This window comes from Rhynchophorus ferrugineus, unplaced genomic scaffold (genome assembly GCF_030347505.1).
Source record: "Rhynchophorus ferrugineus isolate W39M unplaced genomic scaffold, kcgeb_rfMv2 rfM10, whole genome shotgun sequence".
Taxonomy (NCBI): domain Eukaryota; kingdom Metazoa; phylum Arthropoda; class Insecta; order Coleoptera; family Curculionidae; genus Rhynchophorus; species Rhynchophorus ferrugineus.
The window spans coordinates 15233971-15260564 of record NW_027472589.1 but is presented as its reverse complement, the minus strand read 5'-3'; the positions used below and the strand labels follow the sequence as shown (position 1 = coordinate 15260564).

General features: G+C 31.6%; 2 protein-coding genes across 2 annotated transcripts in view; one reads left to right on the top strand and one right to left on the bottom strand.

Moving 5' to 3' along the window:
- The window catches only part of LOC143204166 (uncharacterized), a 243729-nt gene that overhangs the window by 90595 nt on the left and 126540 nt on the right, over positions 1 to 26594 (bottom strand). The gene's annotated exons all lie outside the window — the stretch shown is intronic.
- The window catches only part of LOC143204174 (dual specificity protein phosphatase 22), a 63675-nt gene continuing 51919 nt past the window's right edge, over positions 14839 to 26594 (top strand). The window contains exon 1 of the mRNA XM_076416657.1: positions 14839 to 14933. Within this exon, the coding sequence (XP_076272772.1) occupies positions 14913 to 14933 (21 nt within the window). The 5' untranslated portion in view covers positions 14839 to 14912. The remainder of the gene's footprint in view (positions 14934 to 26594) is intronic.

Below are 26594 nucleotides of genomic sequence, written 5' to 3'. Positions count from 1 at the left end.
AGTTAAAATACTGTATTTTATATTTCAAATACACGATTTACAAACATTTTGTATTTCAAATTTTAAATACATGTGAGATAATATTTTGTAATTTCTATTTCATTTGAAGCTAAACATGTATTTTACCCTTCTCTTATTTGAATTGAATGAATCTATTGGCGGCCAAATATTGATACAAATATTAAACATTTGCTTACTTAAATCCAAACACAAATACTTTTAGTAGCTTTTCATCATTCCTATTGGCGATTTTGGTATCGACGATTTAAATATGGTGATTTTGATGTCAATGACAAGTAACGGTTTATTGGACAAACACCCAGTTAAATTTGCAACTAAATTTCAGACAGTTTAGCGCCTGATAAATTAACTGTCTCTAGATGTTAACATACGATTAAAACAATTCAAAAGGAGGGAAAATGACTACCACACGAATTGACTGAAAATGTCATTTATAACCGTTTCAAAATCACTATTTCTTTGGCTATCGGGTAAAAAAGAAAAGTTTCTTTTTGTGGCGCATGGTGACTGCCAATGAAAAGTGGATCTACTACTACAATCCTAAGCATAAAAAGCCATAGGTTATCTCAGGAAAGCCAATAACTTCGACACCGAAGCGGAATATTCATATTTGTGAATATAGTAGGATCAGCAAACTGTAGATTATTACGAACCTCTAAAATCGATTGCCTACAGACGTCATTTGGATAAATGGGATGACGTATTGTTGTAAAAAGACTACTTTTTAGATCGATGCATTATGGTTTGACTGCCACACAGTTTCGTAATGTGCGAAAATGGATAGATGATTGAGTCACGCCCAAACCAACATCGTTCTTTTGAAACGGTATCGCCGTATTGCCAGAAAGACGGAATCAAGTTGTAGAAAATTTTTTTTTATAACATCTTTATTAGATACGCTTAGTACAATCTTAATTATTATTATTATTACAATTAATTTATTACTACTTTTCCTATGTGCTTGGATTAATTAGCAAGCAAGACGAGTGCGAGAAAATACATCAGTATGTATTCCTCAATTATAAAATTACAATTATTTATTAATTATTAACTTATAGCTATAGTTTACACTAATAATACACACTAAATGTTCACACAAGTTCGTATGGTTTTGTTCGTTTCAATCTCCTGACATCCTGTGCGCTGTCCAGCAGTTGTATTGCTTCCACGTTAGAATGATTTAGTAATCTTCTTTCGTGTTTCAAAGCGAAATCCTGCACAACTTCGCAAATCCATTTGATTTCCAGGTCATCGTGCAGTTCTTCATTTGTTACATAGCGATAGGCATTGGTAATCAATCGAAGAATCTTGTTTTGACAGCGCTGTATGACTAACTGATTTGAATTTTTAGTGCAACCCCATATTTGCACCCCATAGGTCCAAATTGGCTTTATAATTGTATTATAGATCAACCTCTTTGATTTTAGATCAAGTTGAGAGTATCTTCCGACTAACCAGTATAGTTGTTTTATTTTGGTTCTAATGTGTTTTGCTTTTTGTCTAACGTGATGCTTCCAATTTAATCTACCGTCAAGATGGATTCCAAGGTATTTTGCTGATTCTGCTTGAGGAATCGGGCATCCATTGAGTGATATAATTAAGTTTTTATTATTTCGCCTTAATGCAAAATTAACGTGGACAGATTTGGAGCTATTAAGTTGAATTTTCCAATCTTTTGTCCATTTATAGATTTTGTTGATTGCCACTTGCACTTTTTCTATTGCCCTAGGCACAGATATATCTTTTGCCATAATAACTGTGTCGTCAGCAAAGGTTCCAAGAAGTGTTTCTTTTGTTGTTAGAATGTCGGCAGTGTAGAGCAGATACAGGAGAGGTCCTAAGACGCTACCTTGTGGAACTCCAGCCGAGATATTTTTAAATGTCGAGAACGCCATTTCGTGCGATACTCTAAATTTTCTTCCGAATAAATATGACTCCAGCAATTGACAATAGTTACGCGGTAACAATTTGCTCATCTTACAGATTAATCCCAAATGCCAAACCCGATCAAAAGCTTGTAAGACATCCAGGAATATTGCAGGGCTGTTGTAGAAAATGATGGAAAATATTTTGATTAATATATGCTATACCAATTTTTTCAATAAATAAATGTTTAAGGTGAAAAAATTATTAGGGTAAATGCCAACATCTAATATTTAAAGCATAAAGCGGAAACTGTGGTAAGATTTAAACATAATTTATCGCGAAATATCACGATAGCGACAATTAACAGTAAAATATATTATTTATCCTTCGCTTAGCGGTTGGCCAAAAATAAACCTCATTACCGGACTAATTTAATTAAAAAGAGAAACGAAACTAACGGCAACGTGTTAACAAAATCAACAAGGGGGTAATCAAAATCTGGAAACCAGATAGCATGTTTTCGTTTTTGTCGTATTCACGCCCTCAGAGCGATGCAGGCTTTCATTCACACCCTGCGGCCGCTCGAATCTAATTCGGTCCCGGTTATTTGACGCGCCAAATTGCGTCATCCCAGTTGCTCCCCGGTCAAAAACTAAATAATTACTAGGGAAATAAAGGTGTGATTGTGGAACGGACACCGCCCTTCCATACGGGGGCAGTTTAATGTCGTATTCGTTGCGAATCACTTATGATTCAGGACTGGGCGGAATCAATAACACCACGTATGGCTTTGGAACAAAAGAGAGACTTTATTTTAGAGATGCAGAAAAAATATTTTTGGCAGATTTTTTTCTGGTCGGTTGGTAGCCAACACCCCTACTTTATTTACATCTCTGGTCTTTTATACATTTTTGAACGGACTCGATACAAATTACAGCGCCCTCTACTGGTTGTTCTCCTTTTCTATATCGACTCTTGTATCGACATAAATCATATTATTAACACTTCATCTCAATTTAAAAGTATCTAACAATTTTTTGACCGATATTTTTCGATATTTTTTCAGAATAGATTAAATATAATTTAAAAAAATTATATTAAGAACGGATTTTAAAGGTCATTTTATCGATATTTTTCTTTGGTGGCCAACACCCCTACTTTATTTACATCTCTGGTCTTTTATACATTTTTAAACAGACTCGATACAAATTACAGCGCCCTCTACTGGCTGTTCTCCTTTTCTATATCGATTCTTGTATCGACATAAATCATATTATTAACACTTCATCTCAATTTAAAAGTATCTAACAATTTTTTGACCGATATTTTTTCAGAATAGATTAAATATAATTTAAAAAAATTATATTAAGAACGGATTTTAAAGGTCATTTTATCGATATTTTTCTTTGGTGGCCAACACCCCTACTTTATTTACATCTCTGGTCTTTTATACATTTTTGAACGGACTCGATACAAATTACAGCGCCCTCTACCGGTTGTTCTCCTTTTCTATATCGACTCTTGTATCGACATAAATCATATTATTAATACTTCATCTCAATTTAAAAGTATCTAACAATTTTTTGACCGATATTTTTCGATATTTTTTCAGAATAGATTAAATATAATTTTTAAAAAAATTATATTAAGAACGGATTTTAAAGGTTATTTTATCGATATTTTTCTTTGGTGGCCAACACCCCTACTTTATTTACATCTCTGGTCTTTTATACATTTTTGAACAGACTCGATACAAATTACAGCGCCCTCTACTGGTTGTTCTCCTTTTCTATATCGACTCTTGTATCGACATAAATCATATTATTAACACTTCATCTCAATTTAAAAGTATCTAACAATTGTTTGACCGATATTTTTCGATATTTTTTCAGAATAGATTAAATATAACTTTAAAAAAATATATTAAGAACGGATTTTAAAGGTCATTTTATCGATATTTTTCTTTGGTGGCCAACACCCCTACTTTATTTACATCTCTGGTCTTTTATACATTTTTGAACGGACTCGATACAAATTACACTCTACCGGTTGTTCTTTTTTTTTATATTGACTCCTGTATCGACATAAATCATATTTTTAACACTCCATCTCAATTTCAAAGTCTCTAACAGTTTCACTAACCTAATGTAAATTATAAACAAATATAACGAAAATACATTTAAATTGCCAGAACAAAAGTATTACATTCTACATTCAATTTTGTTTGAAATTAGAATTACTCTATTCCTACATGGTGAGAATCTAATTTTAAACAAACGTAACAATTAATTTTCTTCTTTAAACATAATTCTCTCTTTAAACACTTAAAAAAACCTTGAATAATCATAGAAATAGCCGCCATGGTCTTAGTCCATGGTCTTTTGGTATCATTGAGGTATCATACTAGTTGGTCACCACCTCAACTTTCACAACTTGCTCCTTCAAATCCACTATCGCTTTACATTATATATCAATCCATGGTCCTTCGTACCACTGAGGTATCCTAGTACTCATTTTGCAACTTTCTATGCACCGTTTGTTGATCTGACTAAATATATACTATACTATATGTACAACTAAACTTCATGGCCATAAGTATTTGGTTTTGGTGTCGATATGGATGGCTCTTTCATGGTTAAACCCATGCATTTTTGTTATTAAGATTATCGTGGTTCATCCAATTTTCATCTTCAGTCATATAGCTACAGAAAGCTCCTGTTTTCTTGACTGACAAGCGATGAAACCGTAATGATGAAACAATTTTAAATAACATTTTCAATCCATTCATGTGATAGCCACTTTCCATTCTTTTGAATCTTTCCCATTACATGTAAATGCCAGGAAACTGTTAATCCATCCGCTACTAAGCTGTTTTTCTAACATACTTCTAATAGATTGAGGTGGGTTCTCCTCCACTAAATCTTGTAACTCCTCAGATTGGAATTGTAACCACTTGGATGCAAAAAATGGAAACGGCCCAGTTTCATAGAAAAAAATCGAATCAAAACCATCATTAAAGTCAGTGAATTCATGTAAAAATTATCTTGACGTATTGAACGTATTTGTCAAATTTAGCTGCCGTTGATATTTCATTCTTTTTATAAACTTAAAAATATTTCTTTGAAATTGCCGTGAAGAGTATGTTGCAGCAAGACCTTCCAGATATTCACTATAGCGCTTGAATCTATAATAAAGAATCACTTTATTTTTAGTAATTTTACCACAAACTTATTGAACTGCTTAGTATGTTGGAGTGAAGCTTCAATTGAATGGAATTATTTTGTCATTGAACAATTCTGGGAAGTATTTAACAAAAATCTAGATATATCTTAAACATTTCCATTTTTGATGGCTGATATATAAACTTGACAGACAGAATGTTCAAGGTCCCATAGTAATTTTGATATTGTTCTATTGCTTTTGTAATGAAGTTAATGCATAAACCTTTCTCAGATTTTTTAGTATGATTTATCCTACCTGTATCCACTACATAAAAGTGAAGGCTAGTAGCCTACTATACTCATATTTTTCCTAATCAAGCTTAACATTTTGTTAATGTTTGTTTAAACAAACAATATATAAACAGATATGTAGTAGATAGAGAATTTTATATGTACCTGATAAAAACAACGTTGGATATGCGTTTACCCTAATACCTGTTCGTGAAGGAAGGGTAATTCTAAATTTTTCACTAAAATGTCCGTGACAGACACCATGACGTTGATATATTTGCATTGTGGTTTATCCAGGTAACTTACTACTATTTACTTGATCAACCCATTTTTGGAAAGGAGCGAGATCATTCTTTGGGAAACGATGTCTAATTTCCGTAGTAGATTTTTAACCCGGTACACTACATCTTTTACTATACTGACGCATTGTCATCAATTTTTATATTATTACTCCATAATAATTAATGTAAAACAGAAAATATGCACAACGCAAAACGAAGATTTCTTGATCTAAACAAAAATAAAAACCTTCAAACAACAAACTTAAAAATGGACGCCCATAGAAAATGCTGACTTCACACAATTTGATCGACCAATCACGTTCCATGTTAGTGGCGGCACCAGGAATTTAAACTAGCCAATCACAATTTGCGATCGCAGCGCTACCGTTGATTGAACTAAACAAAACATTTCCCCTAGGTCGCGTATACCGTGAAATTTCTATTTTTTCTATGAGTCAGATGGACTCACATGAGAACAGCGTTGCCAATTCCCGAAATATAAATAGTGACCCTCGTATAACAATTCACACAAGATTTATTTAATTAAAAGGAATGATTCATTAAGCTATTTGTGATAAAGAATTACAAATAATCGACAACTGATTTATTTATAAATGTTTTCAATAAATATTCGGGGTTGGATATTGGATATTTGGGAGTTGGATTTGGTAAAAAAGTTTTTATCTAATAAATAACATATTTAAAATAATTATGGTGCGGTTTCAATGCCATTCAGAAAAAGTAAACCAACATATTGCTCACCCTCTATTAAAACACCTATCGTTTACTCTCTAGTCGTCCATAAATCTCTCTTTGAGCAAACAAATATGTTCAAAGCAAGATTACTAAATGAAACTACTGCTGAAAGTATGTATGTCTTCGTTTCTTTGTATTACATAAAATAATAGTTCCGCTAGCGATATATTATATTATTTAACTTCATCATGTAATCTATTCAGTCTTAATTTTTAGTTAATTATGGCTATGTTATTGATAACATTAGGAAAGTAAGGGTTATAATTGTACAAGCCAGTTTTAAATGCGAAGACATTCAAGGAAATCACAAATCGTTTCGAATATCTATGGTATTTGTACTTCCGTCTGGTAATTCGATGTATTAGACCTTTTAATTTTAGGCCATTTAAGTTTTAAAAAAAAAAACATTGATGTAAAGGAACTAGGCCGCTTCTTTTTTCTTCTTTGCGAATACTTAGCAACAGAAATAATTATCATGTACGGCAACATTGTTTATATTTTTTTGGGAGTTTTGCCAGATGTGATATCTTAACAAGTCCAAGGGACGTTAGAACTATAAGAGTTCACCTCTGAAGACGCGACGCTCAGAGTCACTACCTTTTTCTTGTTCAGTTTTATCGTGTTTTGTACCGCCCAATTTGAGTATCATCAAAAGGTCAATGTTTACAGAGCATTGCAATTTTCTCTTTTTAATTGCCATTCGTTTACTATTCTCTATTTGTTATTCTCTATTAATTATCCTCTAATTATTTATTCACATATCCATTTATCGTTATCTATTTTATTCTCCTCTATTTTATTATTTCATCGGATTGTCGTATAGATAATTGTAAATTAAGATTGTACTAAGCATATCTAATAAAGATGTTATAAAAAATTATTGTTAGTGTTAGCACATAAGCTGGTACGTCGTTCTTTACATTACCTTCATATCATATTTACATGTCATTTCATCCAAGCATAGTTTATCATAGCTATCAATTATCGCTATTATCGCTATTATACATTATATGTTATAATTCTTAAGTTATGGTAAATCAAAGATAATAATTTGATGGTTGAAACTGTAAATAAAAATTATAATTGTTTTATAAACCAGAAACTAATGCTCAAGTGGCCGGAGTTACTGCTGTTATCATTTATGGACAACTCGATGCATAACTTGGTGGTAGCGTATCTAGCGTGTGGCCTTTGGCTTTTTTCCCTTGAATGCATTGCATATTCATCGTAGCTGAAGCTGGAGAAGTGAGTGCATAATAGCAAGAGAGTATTGCTTATTTATTTATTTGAATTTTTGGTTTAATTCTAGCGAATCCTATAAACCTTAGTGGCAGAATCTCGCGCGTTGCCTCCCTTGATCTTAGTGCACGTTCATTATTGTTAGTAACATTACGTTAGACAAAAAGCAAAACAAATTAGAGCCAAAATAAAACAACTATACTGGCTAGTCGGAATATACTCTCAATTTGATCTAAAATCAAAGAGGTTGATTTATAATACAGTTATAAAGCTAATTTGGACCTATGGGGTTGCACTAAAGATTCAAATCAATTAGTCATACAACGCTGTTAAAACAAGGTTCTACGATTGATTACGAATTCCTATCGCTACGTAACCAACGAAGAACTGCACGATGACCTGGAAATCAAATAGATTTGCCAAGTTATCCAAGATTTCGCCTCGAAACACGAAAGAATATAAATCATACTAACGTGGAAGCAATACAACTGCTGGACAGCGTGTAGGATATCAGAAGATTGAAGCAAACAAAACCGTACGAACATATATAAAGTGTATACCTTTAATGTAAACTATAGCTATAAGTTGTTATAATTTCATAATTGAGGAATACATATTGATGTATTTTCTCGCACTCGTCTTGCTTGTGAATTAATCCAAGTACAAATGAAAAGTAGTAATAAATTAATTGTAAATTAAGATTGTACTAAGCGTATCTAATAAAGATGTTATAAAAAATATTGTTAGTGTTAGGACATAAGCTGTTACGCCGTTCTTTACATTACCTTCGTATCGTGTTTACATGTCATATTTCATCCAAGCATAGTTTATCATAGCTATCAATTATCGCTATTATGGCTATTATACATTATATGTTGTGTGTTGGCTATATGTTGTATAATTATAGTTTATTGACAAATCTGAAGTATACATAAATGCTATCAAAGGTGATTGCTTCCAGCTCTTGGTGGCAGCGTATATAGCATGTTTGCCTTTGGTTTTATCCCTTGTACGCATTGCACGGTCATCATAGTCGGACTTAAGTGAGTTCACAATTATAACAGAGTTGCTAATTTATTTATTTATATATTTACGTATCCATATATTAGAGATTTTAGCAATACCCTAGTACTGCGTCTGCTTCCCTTGATTTCCTCTTGATCGTACATCTACCTACCAGTAGTTTAACTGTCAGTACCGTTATATTTTGATATTACATGACATCAGAACTATCTATCATTATATTTCAAGTTATAATCACCGATCTCTTTTATATTTCAAATATATTTGAATTTCACCGTTGTTCAGAATCAGAAGACTTCAGAAGAACTCAGAATCACCCGACCTCCTCGACATCAAGATCTCAACCACTTATTTGTTTTATTTATTTTACCACTTGTTGAGTAAATACTTTTTATATTATTTATTTTGATCTTTTGAAGATGTTATTATTATAACTTTCAAACGTTATTAATTATATCGTATTACTAAATATATTACCTTATAATATATGTTAACTTTACATGTATTTGACGTCCATATTATTAATACTATCTCAATTAACAGAAAACGTTAACAATAATAAAATATTTAAAAAAAATAATTGAACTGACTTTAAGAAATACATATAACAGAACAAATCTAAATTAATATAACTGATTCGACACCGATTTCAAAGTAGTTAGTGGGTAGTAGTTAAAATAATATTGTAAATGGATAAATAGGTTTAGGTAAATAATAAAATACGTATAATAGATAGGTTAAATAAAGTTTTTGTTTATTTTTATTTAGTTATTACAACGATTGTTATTTAAATATTTTATTTTAAAATGGTTTTTTGTTGTATTAAATATTTAAGTTTGATTATTTTTTACTTTTTACTGAGTTCCTTATTTATTTTTTGAAGTCCGGTCAATTTTTTTGTATTTCTTTTTTATTTTTCTCTTTTTAGTATTAGGTATTTACTCAATAAATTATGCACTGAAAATAAGGAACGCTTCAGGCCCCGAAGTCTGCTACCTATTCTAGGCGATTGAACAAATGTTCTAACCAAACCAGAACAATAAAAAGTTGTTGCCCCATCGGGGTATTATACCATAGAAGCAGTTGCCTGTAATATTTCCACGACTTATCATATGATATGGTTCTTGTTTAAAAAGCAAACTAAATGGTCTTTATACTGAACTACTTCCGATTTTCTGTTGCATCAGCTCAGCAATAACATTATACATAAATATCTATTTATTTTAGTACATGCCTTTGATGGTTTTTCTCGATTTTCCCTCTTCCCCACAAATGATCCCGACTTGGTTCCAATAGGACCACCTCGGAAGTACACTCTTTCGAATTTTGACAATCGACCCATAATTGACGGAGAAATAGGCGAACATGCATTAAAAATAGAAATATATCACCTCCTCCTTTTTTGAAGTCGGTTAAAAAAGTAGGACCACCTACTCCCGGCGCATTCACCATAACCTAAATTTCGTTTCCATTCCCCTAGATCATTTATCCCCAAGCCATAAATAGTTAAATGGGCCATTTTCCCTCGTCGACGTTGTTTCCATATCCATTCGGCGGCCGAAATCTTTTTTATGAAATCACTACGTCTCTCATAATCCGCATTTACTCCAAGTTCAGGACCGGTGATGACCCAGGGCGCATTAATTCTTAATTTCTAGATATAGAAAATGCTCGAACGTGTCTGATGTCAATTACAGGTCGGTTTATTTTCGTGAAATAAAGCATGACCAGCACCTGGCGCCTCTATGCGATTTCTATCGACCACTAAACTCCGTACGAAGCTAATGTGGAGCGACGTTGTCGATGTGACTGTGATTATCCGAAGAATTTTAACGAATGTTTAGCTCAATGAAGTTATGCGGAATGTGGGGAATGTAATTTATCGCAGTGTAATAGTTTTGCTCGTCTCTCTATTTATTTGTACGTAATGTGTTATGAAATTAGAATATTCTCGTGTTATATTAGTTGTTTTCGTTTAACTAATTAATAATATGCATGCTATTCCTGGTATAATAAATAATATAGAGAATAAAAACTATTTTCTCACAATTAAAATATTTAAAAAAAGTTGTTTACAGCTATATATGGACGTACTTTGGAATGAACTAGTTGTAAAATGACCACAATGGCAGACTACAGGGAAGTGAACAAGACATAGTATATGATTGGTAAGTTAAACTTATGCGAACTTAAATAAAATTAATAACATTAATAAATTTAGTTTGGTTATGTATGGCGTTTTTATTGTCTACAGAACCGTATTTCGTTAAGAAGTAAACTTCACTAACGATATTGTTTCTCTATGAAAAAAAAATCATATAAAATTATTAATATTTTAGGACAATTTAAAAAAGTTAACTCGAAATAAAATTAAACATTTAGTCGGCTGGCAAGAATAATTTTCATACACTACCTTGAAAAAAGAAGGACCATCAACAGCAACTATTACATAGCGTTATTGGACCGTTTGAAGGACGAAATCGCCGAAAAACGGCCGCATTTGAAGAAAAAGAAAGTGCTGCCTCACCAAGACAATGCACCTTGTCAAAAATCCATGAAATGGGTTTCGAATTGCTTCCTCACCCACCGTATTCTCCAGATCTGCCCCCCAGCGGCTATTCCTTGTTCTCAGATCTCAAAAGAATGCTCGTTGGGAAGAAATTTTCGTCGAATGAAGAGGTGATCGACGAAACTGAGGTGTATTTTGAAGCAGAGGACAAATCGTAATAAAAATATTATCGAAAAGTTGGAGGGTCGCTATAATCAGTGTATCACTCTTGAAGGGAATTATGTTGAATAAAAAAATATTTTGCCAAAAAAAGGACTTTTCAATTGACCTGTTATATAAAAAATTAACAAATAAGTGAAAACGTAACCCTAGAATTAGCAAATAATAAACAACCAGACATACTGTTTCTTGTTCACTTTTCTGTAGTTTCACATTGGTGATTATTAAATAATGTTTCAAAGGAGCATTGTTTGAATAGAATAAAAAAGGATGTACACATTCTATAAAATAAATTGTTAAAGAAAGAAAGCTTAAGGATACGTAATTAGGGATAAAATCAATGGTATTCTTTTATCGGGCAGAACAAATTTAAATCAATAAGCGTGTAGTAAGTTCATAATTCATTAATTAGGAATCGTTCAAATTGTCAGTGAAGATGGATAGTTGAATGTTACATAATTTCTTTAAGACATCATTGATGCTGTAAAATGTACAAGATACTATTAAAATATTACACGAGTATTATTGTACTTTTAATAATATTACTATTATTGGATTGAAAAAGCCGAAATTTATTCAACAAAACATTTTTTCATGATCTAGGTTAGTTAACTAGAAACGAATGGTTTTTCGTGATGTTTTGGGTTAAGAGTGATATGGTTCATCGGTGACAGAGACTGCGACTGGGGCTGTCGCAGCTGGAACGAATGAATGGATAGGGATTTAAGTAGTTGGAGAATTGTAAGGAACATGAGCATGTTTGTGAAGCTCTTCACAATCGGAATGTCCATGTCTGGGGAGTAGGTGCTGATGTTTCTCATGAACCATGGAGCGTTGAGTAGCATACGAATTTTCTTAGATTGAAATACCTGAATTTGCACAAGCTGTCTGTCGAAGACATACTTGTATCAAACTTACGCTTCGTAGAGAGGACAGAGAATAGCCTTTAGTAGGGAGAATATCCAGCTTATTGTATACGACTTCCTAGGAAATAATTATTGCGGAAAGTTTTATACCCATATTACAATAAAATGGATGGTTTTAAATAGCATATCCCCATTAATTGTACCTACGTATGCACTGAACCTGTACTCGTTTGAACGGTAACAGTTCATAGAATAAATATTCTTGACAATAAGGTAGTGTCATTCGTTTAATTAATCAAAAATTGTTGTAGTTTGAAAGTAGATATTATAGAATATGATTGAAGAAGAATATATTTTGCTGTTTTATTTCAAAAAAGGCAAAAAGCAGCCAAAGCGATGGAAAATTATGTCGTTTGTATGGGCATGAAGACTTAAGAGGAGGCCAGAGTCAGAATTGGTTTTCTTCTACGGATATTTCGATGTCCCTGGAGAAAGGTGAACCTGCCCCCTTTGGCTGACCAAGCATTGAAGAAGTCGATGAAATTTCTAAATATATCAAGGTAGACCGGCATATTTAATCTTGCGATATCTCCACCATACCAAACATAGGCCATAAAAGAGTTTTGAACCATTTACATAAGACTGGATGCCAAAAAAGTTCGATGCTTTGACATGAATGAAAAATATTTATTGGGCCAAGTTTATATTTGTAAGTTACTGTTGAAATGAAATGAAATCGAAATATTTTAGAAACTAATGATCAGAGGTGATTAATAGTAACAAATATAATGCGCAAAAAAGTTCGGATAAGCTTAAAAAATTATTGCATAGCCTGCAGTGACGTTAAGTGTTTGGTGGTACTGAAAGTGAATTAATCATCAGGACCTCCTCAAACCTGGCCGAGCCAGTCATTCAACTCTTCATTGTTAACAATTAATGCGATTGATGCAGGTAATATAGATAAAAATAACTTCCAGAATTGATCCATATATCTTTAGTGAGTCGACAAAAAATTGGATGATGCTGGGTGCGATTTTTTTGATTCCTCAACCATATAGCCCAGATCTTACCCAGTCAGACTACTACTTCTTCAGGTTTCTGTAAAACCCTCTTAATGGTGTACAGCTGGCAACAAAAGAGTCAGGCAAAGTTACTTGGTTCTCAGTAGTTCTACAGTGATGGAAATATGAATTTACGAAAAATGCGACAAAAGATCATCAATAAGAGATGCGACGGAGACGTTTTGTTCGTATTCAAAAAACTTACAGTAAGCACACTTCACCAAATACAAATTGCTAAAACGAAATTTCTACACATGGATAATTAATATATTGAGTAACTGTAAAATCACTAGGCTTTTTTTGGAAGTTATAAGGACTGTGAATTAATTGTAGCTTCAATGTTTTATTATTATGTGTATAGTTTTCATTTTTCGAAGTATACCTCATCGATTATGATATTTTGTTATTTTTTACACTCTTCGCCTGTAGGGGACTTTTGGGAATTCTCATGAAAATGGAAGCTCTACTAGGCTAGACAATAGATCGAAATAACTAAACATCAGATACAAGTTATCCGTGATCATTTCTATAAACTAATTGGAAGATCCAATGTTTAGTGAATATGAAGGGTGGGATAGGATGTCGCAATTCATTCCATTATCTTATTACTTATGGATTTATTGGAATTTGGTAATTGTCATTGTTGTGATCGTTGTCATTGGAATGTTGCAAAATGATTGACAAATGTATAATTCTGACATTAATATAGTTATAAAAATGTTTTATACTACATAGCATAAGTGGCATGCTTTGATATTTCAAAGTTAATTACTGGATAACATGGATATATGAATTACCTCTTTATTTTCTTCTCTTTTTTAATTTTATTAAGAAAGTAACTTTTTTTCGTGCTACTTGCTGATAAAAAATTTTATACTATCTCTTATATTATAATAATAATAAATTGTTTTCAATTGAACAATTGTGAAAGTCAGATTATATAGTTTGGTTTCGATTTCCACTCTCTCATCTTCGAACTTTTTGGATCAGTTAAGTTATTATTTGCCAACTATTTCAAAATGACCAATTATATATAAAGTGTTAAAATTAAATTAATCCATTTTATCTTTGGCCCTATCGTAATTATCCTCTTGGATATAGCATCATCTCTGTTAAACAAAAAGTATACATTCCTGCAAATGCTTTCTTTGTTGGCTTATAATTCGACATCTTTGATGGTGAGAAGAACATGATATGTATAATAAGAATATAAGCTTATTAATAAGATTTTAACAATAATCATAAATCTGTACGATGCGACTTAATCGATTGTGAATGCTTTAAAACTAATTCACAGTTCTAATATTGTGATCAGTTATTGTATCAGGTATATTTCAAGTGAAAGACGTTTTAAGAGTAATTTAATTACTATTTTACAATTACTTTTGAATAATGAATAAAAAAAATGGGTATAGTCCCGATTATGAAGTCGTCGCTATCCCGAAATCTGGAAAAATCGGAAAACGCACGTGCCGCCTCGGCAACGTCGCAATTTCCCTACGTCCAATTGTTTTCCCAGCGGCATGAAAACAAATTCAGTCGTTTCCCAGCTCCCTAAGTGGGTAACAGTGCCCGTCCTCCACGCCCCCAGGGGGGCCTGACACGTCTCAGCCCCCAAAATGGGGAATGGCATGAACAAAGTAAGTCTTTGCAACTATTTCTTCCTTCGCCCCTCCCCAATTGAAGACGTCTCCGTTCGGCGTCGGCCCTCATTGAAAGAGTTGCCTTTTTGTGCAGTGTCAGGGTCGAGTTCCTAACGAGGGAGCTTTTTGTATCCAACAAAGCATGACAGAAAACATCGGTGCACAGTTTTACCGTATCAGAAAATAGGGTTTCAGTCAGGTTTCCTTTCAGACTATATGATACTCGAGCTCATTAAAAAAAATGAATCTCGCGGTTCGAACAAAAGAAACAACTATGTCAAGCGTCTATTGAAACTGGAGTACAGCTTAATTTTATGCAGATTTTCTTTCTATATATTTTCCATTTCATTTTCGATGAACAAATAAAATATAATTCCTTATATTTAATTTTGTTGTATGGAAATGGTGCAATTTTAACTGTGAAATATATACAATATGGTTTATTATAATATTTTTGTGGTCCGATTTGTTTTTTTTTTATTTCTACTATATTATACGAAAATAATAATTAATTTTACGTTGCCAAGTAAATTTATAGTCTTCATATATCATTCAGAAATGTTCTTCTTAGTGAAGTTGTCAACAAAAGATTCTTTTGTTATTACAAATATAGTTTCAGTTAGTTTTCTTAAAAAATTGTTTTACTAATATATTAATTAGTTAGTATTACATATTATATCTAATAATAAGAGGGAGTATTATAGAATTTACTTGGTCATTCTTCATTAATCTCCCATCAACGCTAATATAATGACTGAATATTGTTTTGTAATAATTTTTACTCAGAATATCTTTATTGAATTTTATTAAATTATATGGATGGTTGTTGTATCTTAGGAAACTATTTTTACATTTTCTATTTTCATACCCAATAAAGATTAACAGAAAATATAGGTTTCGGTCATATTTTCCTACTCGTATTTATTGAACAAATGATTTTCTCACTCTTTAAAACTGACTTTTAGTATTAATATGAATTGTGATTAATATTAATTGTGTAATGTATCCAATTATGCTTACTATAATATTTGTGTGGTTCCCTTTATTCAGTTTTACTGTGTTGTACATAAATAACAATAACATTTACTTTCACACTGCCAAGTTATTTTATAGTATTCATATATCATTTACAGATGTTTTAACGAAGGATCTTTTTGTCCTTAATAAATCACATGATACTAATATAGTTTTAGTTAGTTTAATTTTGAAATTGTTTGACTAATACATTAATTAATTATACTAAATAATTACCAGACACAACCATATTAAATAATAAGAGGGAATATTATTGAAGTTATTTCTTTATTCTTAATTAGTATTTTATAAACACTAACACAGTGATGAATTGTGCTGAGTAATAATTTTTATTCAGAATATTTTGACAGTTTTAATAAACTATTTATATCTGTAATTAATATTTTAGGTTTAATTAATTATAATGTTATAGTGATTGTTGTTGTAACATAGCAAACTATTTTTACATTTTTTCTTTTCGTGCCCAATAAGGATTAACAAAAAACGTCGGTCTATATATACCATGTTAAAAAATATGGTATCGGTCAGATTTTCTTTAAGACTATTTGATACTCGTGTTTAAGACATGAGTCTTATGGTTCGAGCAAAATAAAACAACTATGAAAAGCATTTATTTAAATTAGGATGCAGTTTAGATTAATGCTGAATTTCTTTTCTTACAATACTAGTCTTGACATATTTTTCATTAAATATTCAATAAACAAATATAAAATGATTTGTCATTTATACTTTTGTTGTATATAAATCGTGAATTGCTGTTAGTTTTGTGCCCGGTTCTAAAAAAAACAATCATTTTGCCTTGTGATCAGTTTAAAGGTATATTCTCTATCATTCTGCACAACTGATATTTAGTATTAATATGAATTGTGATTAATTTTAACTGTGCAATGTTTCCAATATGGTATACTATAATATTTTTGTGGTTCCCTTTATTCAGTTTTACTGTGTTGTATATAAATAATAATAAATTTTACTTTCAGACTGCCAAGTTATTTTCTAGTATTCACATATCATTTACAGATATGTTTCAACGAAGGATCTTTTTGTTCTTAATAAATTACAAGAAGATTACAAATATAATTTTAGTCAGTTTAATTTTGAAATTGTTTAACTAATACATCAGTTAATTAGTATTACCAGACATAACCATATTAAGTGATAAGAAGGAATATTATTGAAGTTATTCGTTTATTCTAAATTAATATTTTATCATCAATAATATAGAGATGAATTGTGCTGAGTAATAATTAAAATTCAGAGTATTTTGACAATTTTAATAAACTATTTATATCTGTAATTAATGTTTTAGGTTCACACTGTCAAGAAAATTTACGGTTTTCATATATCAATTAAATATGTTCTTCTTATGTTAATGAGGTTCTCAACGAAGGCTCGTATTGTCCTTTTGTTTGAGGAATAGAAATATAGTTTTAGTCAGTTTTTTTCTCAAGATTGTTTCAAAAATATATGAACTAAATACTATTATCTAATTAGTATTATATTAAGAAATTAATCCGGTGGTTCGCGCAAAAGAAACAACCATGACAGGCATTAGGATATTAGACAGTATACTGGCTCACTTTGATTTCATCTTTCGCTAACGCTAAATAACGAATTTTAAGGAGTAATAATTTTAATTTAAAATATTTTGGACATTTTATTAAGTTATATTCCTATCTGTAATTAATATTTTTGGTTTTATAATCTAAAATATTATATTGATTGTGTTCTAGAAACTTAGAAAACAATAGTTACATTTTTCTTTTCAGAGAAAATAGGATTTTAGTAATTTAGTAATTTTAGTCGGATTTCCATCTCAGATGTGCTACTCGTATTAATTAACAAAAATAGATTTTATTTTATTAACAGGTCAATTGAAAAGTCTCCGGCCTACCATAGTAAAACACATTGTTTTTGGCAAAATTAGTTTTTTTTATTCAACATAATTCCCTTCAAGGGTGATACACCGATTACAGCGACCCTTCAACTTTTCGATAGAATTTTTGTAGTACGATTTGTCCTTTGCTTCAAAATAGGCCTTAGTTTCGGCGATCACCTCTTCATTCGACGAAAATTTCTTCCTAGCGATTTGAAGCCCAATTCATGGATTTTTGCCAACGTTTTCACTGACTTGTGACACAGTGTATTGTCTTGGTGAAGCAGCACGTTCTTTTTCTTCAAATGCGGCCGTTTTTGTGTGATTTCGTTATCCAAACGGTCCAATAACGCTATGTAATAGTCGCTGTTTTTGGTCCTTCCTTTTTCAAGGTATTCAATGAAAATTATTACATGGTCATTCCAAAATACAGACGCCATAACTTTACCAGCCGACTGATAGTTTCCCCTCGGATGACTGTCGATTGGACTTCGGAGTGAAATGATGGAGGCATGTTTCATCCATTGTCACACATCGACGCAAGAACTTGGGTTTATTACGCTTGATCATCTTCAAACGCTAAAACGCTTCAAACGGTAAACAGTGAGCTCGCGCGGTACCCACTTTGCACAGAGCTTTCTCATACCCAAATATTCGTGAATGATATGATATACACGTTTAGTTGATATCTTTAAAGTGTCTGCTATTTCATTTCAATTTCAAACTGAGGCCTATTTTGAGGAAAGGACAAATCGTACTAGAAAAATGGTATAGAAAAGTTGGAGGATATTTATAATCAGTGTATCATCCTTGAAGGGAATTATGTTGAATAAAAAAGACTAATTTTGCCAAAAAAATGTGTTTTACTATGGTAGGCCGGGAACTTTTCAATTGACATGTTATTAATATTGTGGGTAATTTTCACAAAACACTATCTATCATTCTACTGAATACTCTTTCACAAAACTAATGATTTATATTAATAAGCATTGCGATTATTTTTGAGTGTTTTAAGATATAAAATAAGGTTTACTATAATGATTTTGTGGTGTATTTTCCTACTGTATTATGTATTTAAATAATCAAATTTGCTTGACAGTTTACATGTAATTTTATAGTCTTCATATATCATTGACAGATGTTTTTTTTAGCAAGATTCTGGCAAAGTATTTTTTAACTTTAACATCAGAGTAATATAAATTAACTTATTAATTAATAAATATTCCTAGATACAACTATACAATGTTAGTATGTTTTTAATGATAATACGGAGATATTAAGGGGATATTAGGGATCATTAACACTACAGCAATGATGGATTCTATAATATAATTCTAATAATAATTTTAATTCAGAATAATTTGAAAATTTCCTTAAGTTATATTCATATTCGTAATTCATACTTAGGTTAGATTATATATTTATATTGATTATGTTCTAAAAACTTACCTACTAGATTTTTTCTCTTTTCGGTTTTTCTTTCCATGTCCAATAATCTTTTAAACCGAAAACATCGGTCTATCTTGTGTCAGAAAATAGGGTTTCAGTTAGGTTTTCTCTCAGTCTATATGACACTTGTATTTAATAAAGAAATGGTTGTCATGGTTCGAACAAAAGAAACAAATATGTCAAGCATCTATTGAAATTAGAATACAGTTTAGTATAATACTGATTTTCTTTTGTTGTAAAAGTAATTTTTACTTATTTTTTTATTTCATTTTCTATAATTAAATTTAATATGTTTTGTTTATGTGTTTTGATATTGGTTTTGCAAGATGATTGTTTTAATTATTTTGTTATTATTTCAAATTGTTCTAACATGTGCAATAATTATGTTTTATTATAATATTCTCGTAGTATAGTTTCCTTTATTATGTTTTAAAGGTGTTGTGTCAAATGGTAAAATATATTTAAACGTTTACAGGTAATTTTATAGCCTCCATATATCACTTTCAGATGTTCCTTCCAATCAGGTTCTCAAGGATCCTTTTGTGTTTAATAAATCACAGTAGGAATACAAATAGAATTTCAGTCAGTTTTATTTTGAGAGTATTTGGTTAATATATTAACAAGGAATTAAGGAAAGCCAGAACTATGACAATGTGATCAATTGTTCAGTGATATTATAGAGTATTTATTAGCGTAAACATTTTTAAAATAAAAACTGTAATTAGTTACAAATATTGTAAACTATAAATTTAAAACTTTTAATAGTGGTTCATCTCAATCAAATTAACAGGTCAATTGAAAAGTCTCCGGCCTGACACGTAAATGACGCTACTAGAATTAAATCCATATGTTGTCCAAATAGCAGACACTCCAAAGATATTAATTGAACGTGTACATCATATCATTCACGAATATTTGGGTATGAAAAAGTTCTGTGCGAAGTGGGTGCCGCGCGAGCTCACTTTTGACCAAAAACAACGACGAGTTGATGATTCGGAGCAGTGTTTGAAGATGATCCGAGTTTTTGTGTCGATATGTGACAATGGATGAAACATGGCTCCATCATCAGCTCCATCCAATCGACAGTCATCCGAGTGGACTACACACGATGAACCCGCTCCAAAGCGTGGGAAAATGCAACAGTCGGCTGGCAAGGTTATGACGTCTGTATTTTGTGATGCGCATGGACTATCAAACGACTGTTATATAGCGTTATTCGACCGTTTGAAGGACGAAATCGCCGAAAAACGGCCGCATTTGAAGAAAAAGAATGTGCTTTACCCAGACAATGCACCGTGTCAAAAATCCATGAATTGGGCCTCGAATTGCTTGCTCATCCACCTGGATGAGCCAAAGAATTTCCAATTTCCCCAAAGAATGCTCGCTGGGAAGATATTTTCGTCGAATGAAGAGGTGATCGCCGAAACTGAGACCTATTTTGAAGCAAAGGACAAATCGTACTACTAAAATGGTTTCGAAAATTTGGAGCGTCGCCGTAATCAGTGTATCACCCTTGAAGGGAATTATGTTGATGTATGAATAAAAAAAACTAATTTTGCCAAAAAAAATGTGTTTTACTATGGTAGGCCGGGGACTTTTCAATTGAACTGTTATTTGGCATTAACCGGAGCTAGTGATAAGTGAAAGGCATATTGTTTGTTAAATATGACGGGTGTGATAGAGGATTTGGAATTCAACCTTTCTGTTATCCACATACTTTTTGACAATTGAACATTGTGTTGTTGCAAAACCATTGCCGAATGATTGAACTCTCAATTTAATATAGTTACTAATGTAAATACCTCAAAATTAATTCAATTTCGTTCAACATTAAGTTCCTATTATGGGTTTGTGTACTCCTTTATGTTCTTCACTTTATTATCTACCAACAAAGTTACTTAATTTTTTTAAGGATTTTTGTTCATATAACTTCTTATACCATCTGTTTATAGAAAAATACGTAATCAATTGTGGGCCAACTAAATGATCCCAATCAATAAGTTGTTTTACGATATATGTTATTTCCTATATCTATCATCGGCCAATTCGAAAGTTTTTGTTAAATTTCAATCAATTTTAGTGTGTTAATACATCGGAGAACGGTTTTTTACTCTACCAGGAAATAGGATTTTAGTTAGTTTTTCTTTTAGATGACATAATATTTATTTTCACTGTAAATGTATAGATATCGTGGATGAAACAAAAGAAACAACAAATGTCAAGCATTTATTGAAATAAGAGAATATTCATTTTTATGCTGACTTTGTAATTATTTAATATAGAGTATTTAATTTATTAGTAATTTTGGTTTTGTAATATATTAAATATAATTTTAAGTATAACTGTTATTTTAGCATCAGTTTTGTCCACTTGTATGTCATTGTACAAAGGCAAACTTTCAACTAAATTGAATATTTTGTGACCGAGTCTGAATTTTATTTCGTTTAACATTTTCAAAAACCTATTTAAGTTTTAACAGTTTTAATGTATAAAATCTATTTTGATAGTATTTCCGTGATATATTTTCGTTTTATTAGTCTTTTCCAAGTTTTTAGTGCTTTGTATCCAAATAATGGTCAAATATATTTTAACGTTCACAGGTAATTTTATAGCCTTCATATATCATTCACAGCCAGCTATCTCTTATAGTCAAGTTCTCAAGAAAGGATCCTTTTTGTCCTCAATAAATCAAGGAACTAATAGAAATAGAGCTTCTAATGAATGAATCACTTTTAAGCGATTTTTTTTGTAAATTAGATACTTTATTATGATCAATTAAGTTTAGATTATTGTCATTTCCGTTAATATATAAGAAAATTATTATCTTCTAAAGTCACTTTCTTTAGTCGTTTCTTTAGCCATTGCTTTCTCAACTTATTCATTCAATCAATGAATTAGAAGAGGCAATGTCTACTATTCAATGTTTCTTCTAAATTGTTAAAGGTAATAGACACCCTATTATTCTTCGATTGTATTTACCTTATCCTCTAATATCAATCATCAGATGCTATTCTGCAGTAATTTTCTTGGAATTATAGAGGAATAATAAATAGTAAATATTTGTTTGTTGACTAATCTAATTGTTTTACAATAACTTATATAATTATATATCTAGGAAAACCCATCTATCCTTACTTTATTAATTACACTTTACTGTATTGTTTTGGATTTGTGTCCTGTTTGAGTGTTATTTAGGAGCAATGAAATTATAACTGCAATTATGTGGTAGTAATATGAGGGTAGAGTCTTTCCTCATGTTTCCTCATCATTGTCTTGATTTCGTGAGTGGCGCTTTGATGGTCCCGTTGTACTTATTCCTATAGAATGGGGGGGGGGGGCATCTGCAATACCACCAGGAATAGAGCAGTTGTGCATCGACATTCATTCCATTACATTGTTGTATGTGTAGTGTGATTATATGCATTGATATTCACAATGTTTTGATTTGGTTTCGCAAACTTTTCTTTTTCATGTCTTGGTCCAGTATATTGTCCCTCGCCTGCTTCAATTGGTTCTTCGCTATTATAAACAATAGCAAGCATCAATAAATGTAGCTATGATGATATTTTCCAATTGTACGGTAAAGTATTTAAATAATTAGCTCTAATACACAGTTTTGGAGTACATCTTATGTTTAGTGAGAGTTTAGTTTCACTTTTATTATTTGATTGATTTTTTTCGGAAACTTTTATCTTCGATGGCTGGCTTTAGTTATTTATCAAACGTAGCGATAATAATATTTGCGATTTATGGTGTAATAGGTAAATAGCACATGTTTACAAATTCGGGTCAACTTTTGAACGGGAGCAGATGAGAACAATTAACGTTATTAGATGCACTGAACTCAGAAATTCAATTCGTTTAAACATATTGGTTCGAGTTCGAGCATGGTGGCAGCTCTGCGTCTTATAGGGCTGACAGCGTTGCATTAAACCTAAAATGGATCGTGTTTTTGTACTATGAATGTGTTTCGAAACGTGTGAAAATGCACATGCAGAATTGTAAAATCTGTTTAAAATGTCTTTGTTACGTTTGCGATGTTATATGTTCGGTAGATGTGGAAAAATCATGACAAATGCATTCAAGGATGCGTATTTGCAGTAGTTTTCTAGTACTAGAGCTGTAGTAAACTCTGATAAGCCATAGCTATAATAAATAGCACAGTATAAAGTGAAGTATCATCAGTGTCGAAATCAGTTCCACGCACGGACAGTGATCCATTGCCAGTTTGGTCAAGTACAAATGCAAAAAATGCCTTAAGAACTTCATCACCGATGAATAATGAAAGCGATTTCGTTAGACGATGTTCTGATAATCAAAATTCAATGGTTGACACAAAGTGTATAAACTGTATAATGCCTGATGAAGCCATAATAATGAGCATCATTTCAAAATATTACTCAAAAGTTTCCACAATATTGGAGCTCGAACGTTTCTTAAAATCCAGTTTCTGCATTCACGTCTTGATTTTTCCCGCAAAGATTCGACGACACGACCGGCGGGCATCACCAAGTTAATCAAAAATCGAAAGACGATACCAAGGATTTTGGGACTAAGTCATGATGAGCGATTATTCTTGGAACCTAATGCGTAAAACAGATCTCAAGCAGTATAAAGACTTCTCTTCAACTTTTGTTAATTTCTGATTTATACTTTTTAATTCAATAAGTGACATTTAACGGTAAAAAATTCAACAACTTTTGGTTACACAGATCCAAAATCCTGTATATTTGTGTACACAGCCCCTAAACTTCCTTGTGGAGAGGCTCCCTCATGATTTTGATTTGACTCTGGCGTGGAAACATTCTGGCTGGCATGTAAGGACTTCTGTGTGTGACTTTGATAGCATTTTCTTAAGTTTGTAGAAGCCAAATGTTGTGGATGCCACATCTAAGAGTATAGCTGGGTAGAATTTTATCTTCGTTGGCTTTTTCAATGCCATCTATGATTCTATGCACTATCAATTGTTGAACGTTTGTTTATAAAATCGTACAATTGATGCTCAGATATTAGATATTTTCTTTCAACATATTTTATGTATTTTCAACATTAGTTTTTCAAATGGTCTTCCTGACCTTGCGAAATCATAATAATTTCAGCCATATTTCAAGCATCTGAGTCATGAATCATTTAAGAGGCCGCATGAATCAGTCTTGATAGATTCCAGTTACTTCATAGTCCAGTTGCTTTCTTTGGTTTGAAGCCGGTTTTTACAACTATCGTGGCTTTTTTGGTATGAATTTCTAAATTCACTTTTGTTTGGTTCGAATGCATCCATCTAAGTAAAAGTATATAAAGACAGATGTTGTATTTAATTAATGACAAACTAGTTTTTGTTCTTTAATGTTGTTAAGTTACGTAATTTCTCAATAATGTTAACAAAAAGTAATTTGTATGTTGTAAAAATTATATAACATAAATTTATTATTGCTTAACTGGAAGCCATAAATTTCAATTGTTCTTATTACCTTAAACAACCGAGCTATTTTATAAGATTTATTTCTTTTCCTAAACCCGACAATCGGTCTTTTCTAAGTTAATTTATTAATGACACTGATGTATGGTTTCAGTCGATATAATCCTTACTGTAACTGAAGAAATTGAATATCATGTCACGTCCAAAGAAATAACTATGCCAAGCACCTGAACACTCGTCATATTTGTGCTAATTTTTTTACTTTTATTTGAAAATCTTTATATAATTTTCTGGTAATTATTAATATTCTATTTTAAAATGGTTTGTTAGATTTGATTTTGTTATGTTTCGTTAATTTTTTTTCATTTTCGTTGAAAAAATTGAACATCATGTCTCGTACAAAAAAAGAAACTTTTTGAAATTTGAATACAATTGCATTTATATTATATATTTTATTTTACACTCACGAAACTTTCGGAAAGTTCTAGTTTACAGTTCTTAATTAAGTCTTCAATAAACCCATTGTATATTTATTTACATAACTGTTATTAGATTACATATCAGGGCATTGATCGCACGAAGATGAAGAGACATCAGGACATTATAGCAAACGGTGTAGGACCCCCCATTAGGGTCGTTTAAGCTGTTGTGGTTTTATTTGGTTTCAGCAGCAGTAAATCATAAATCCGATATATTTGATATAAAATTCGTTTTAAACTCGGAGTTTAAACTTCTTATTTTACTCTGGTTAAAAAGAAACAGAATGCTGCCTGATGGCTCGGAACTTGTAACCGGATCGGTGTATAAAATTATTTAAAACATTTCTGATGATAATTACATTAGCTGTTTTATGGGAAATACTGTAAGTAGTATTTTTATAAACGGTATTTTTTAAAATATGTTTTAAAGTCTCCTTTTACCAACTAGGGGTTTTATCTTGACTGGACCTACAGTTTAACGTGTTCACCGAACCACGGTCCTCAGCATTAAGCCTACCGACTGGCGAGTGACTAACTTTAGAAATCATCCCAGAAGACGTCCGGTCTTGCCTAGCCTGTTTATTGGCGTGACTGGGATCATTTTCCCTGTCGGATTTTGTACTCTTGCCTCGGACAATCACAAATTTTAAACAATCACAAACATAAATATACGACCATGCCCCAGTAGGATTCGAACCCGCGGCTATTGCAACAGTAGGAGGACCGTCCTATTGCCTTTACCGCTGCGCCACCAAGCCGGCTAAATGCTGTTTTACTCGATATTTTAATTATAGTATTACGCATACGATAGTTGCCTTTTATATTTCAGGATTGAATTGAATTGACTATTGCTACTTTAATCATCCATTCTTTCTTAATTAGTTTCTCGCTAGATAATCAGTCACAATAAACTTTATTGTCAACTGTATTTAATGCGTCTATGAATATAATCATCAGTATTTTCTAGAATATTCTTAAGCATCCATATATATTTAGTGTAAGCTGTCTAAATAATAGTAAACTTTTTCTCAACCTAGATTACTTTATGGCATATATTTATATTTGTCGTCGTGCTTTCTAGTAAACATTTGTTATTAGCATAAGAGTAAACAAGGATATATAGTTTTATTATATCAGAAAATAGGGTGTTAGTAATTATTCTATTAGTAATGCTTAGTTATACTATATTGTTATGTTATTTGTATGCGATAATACATTTCCATTTATAGTTTAAATTTGTTGGTTGTTGTCAAATTTAAAATATATTGTTATCTTGGAAGTTGAACTTTTGAGTTGATGAGAAAGTGATATATTATCGATACGCTATTGTTGGTGATCCCTACCTTTTTAGGAGCTACTCGGTGCGTCTTGCGGATTGTGTCCTTCGCATTTTAAACGAATGA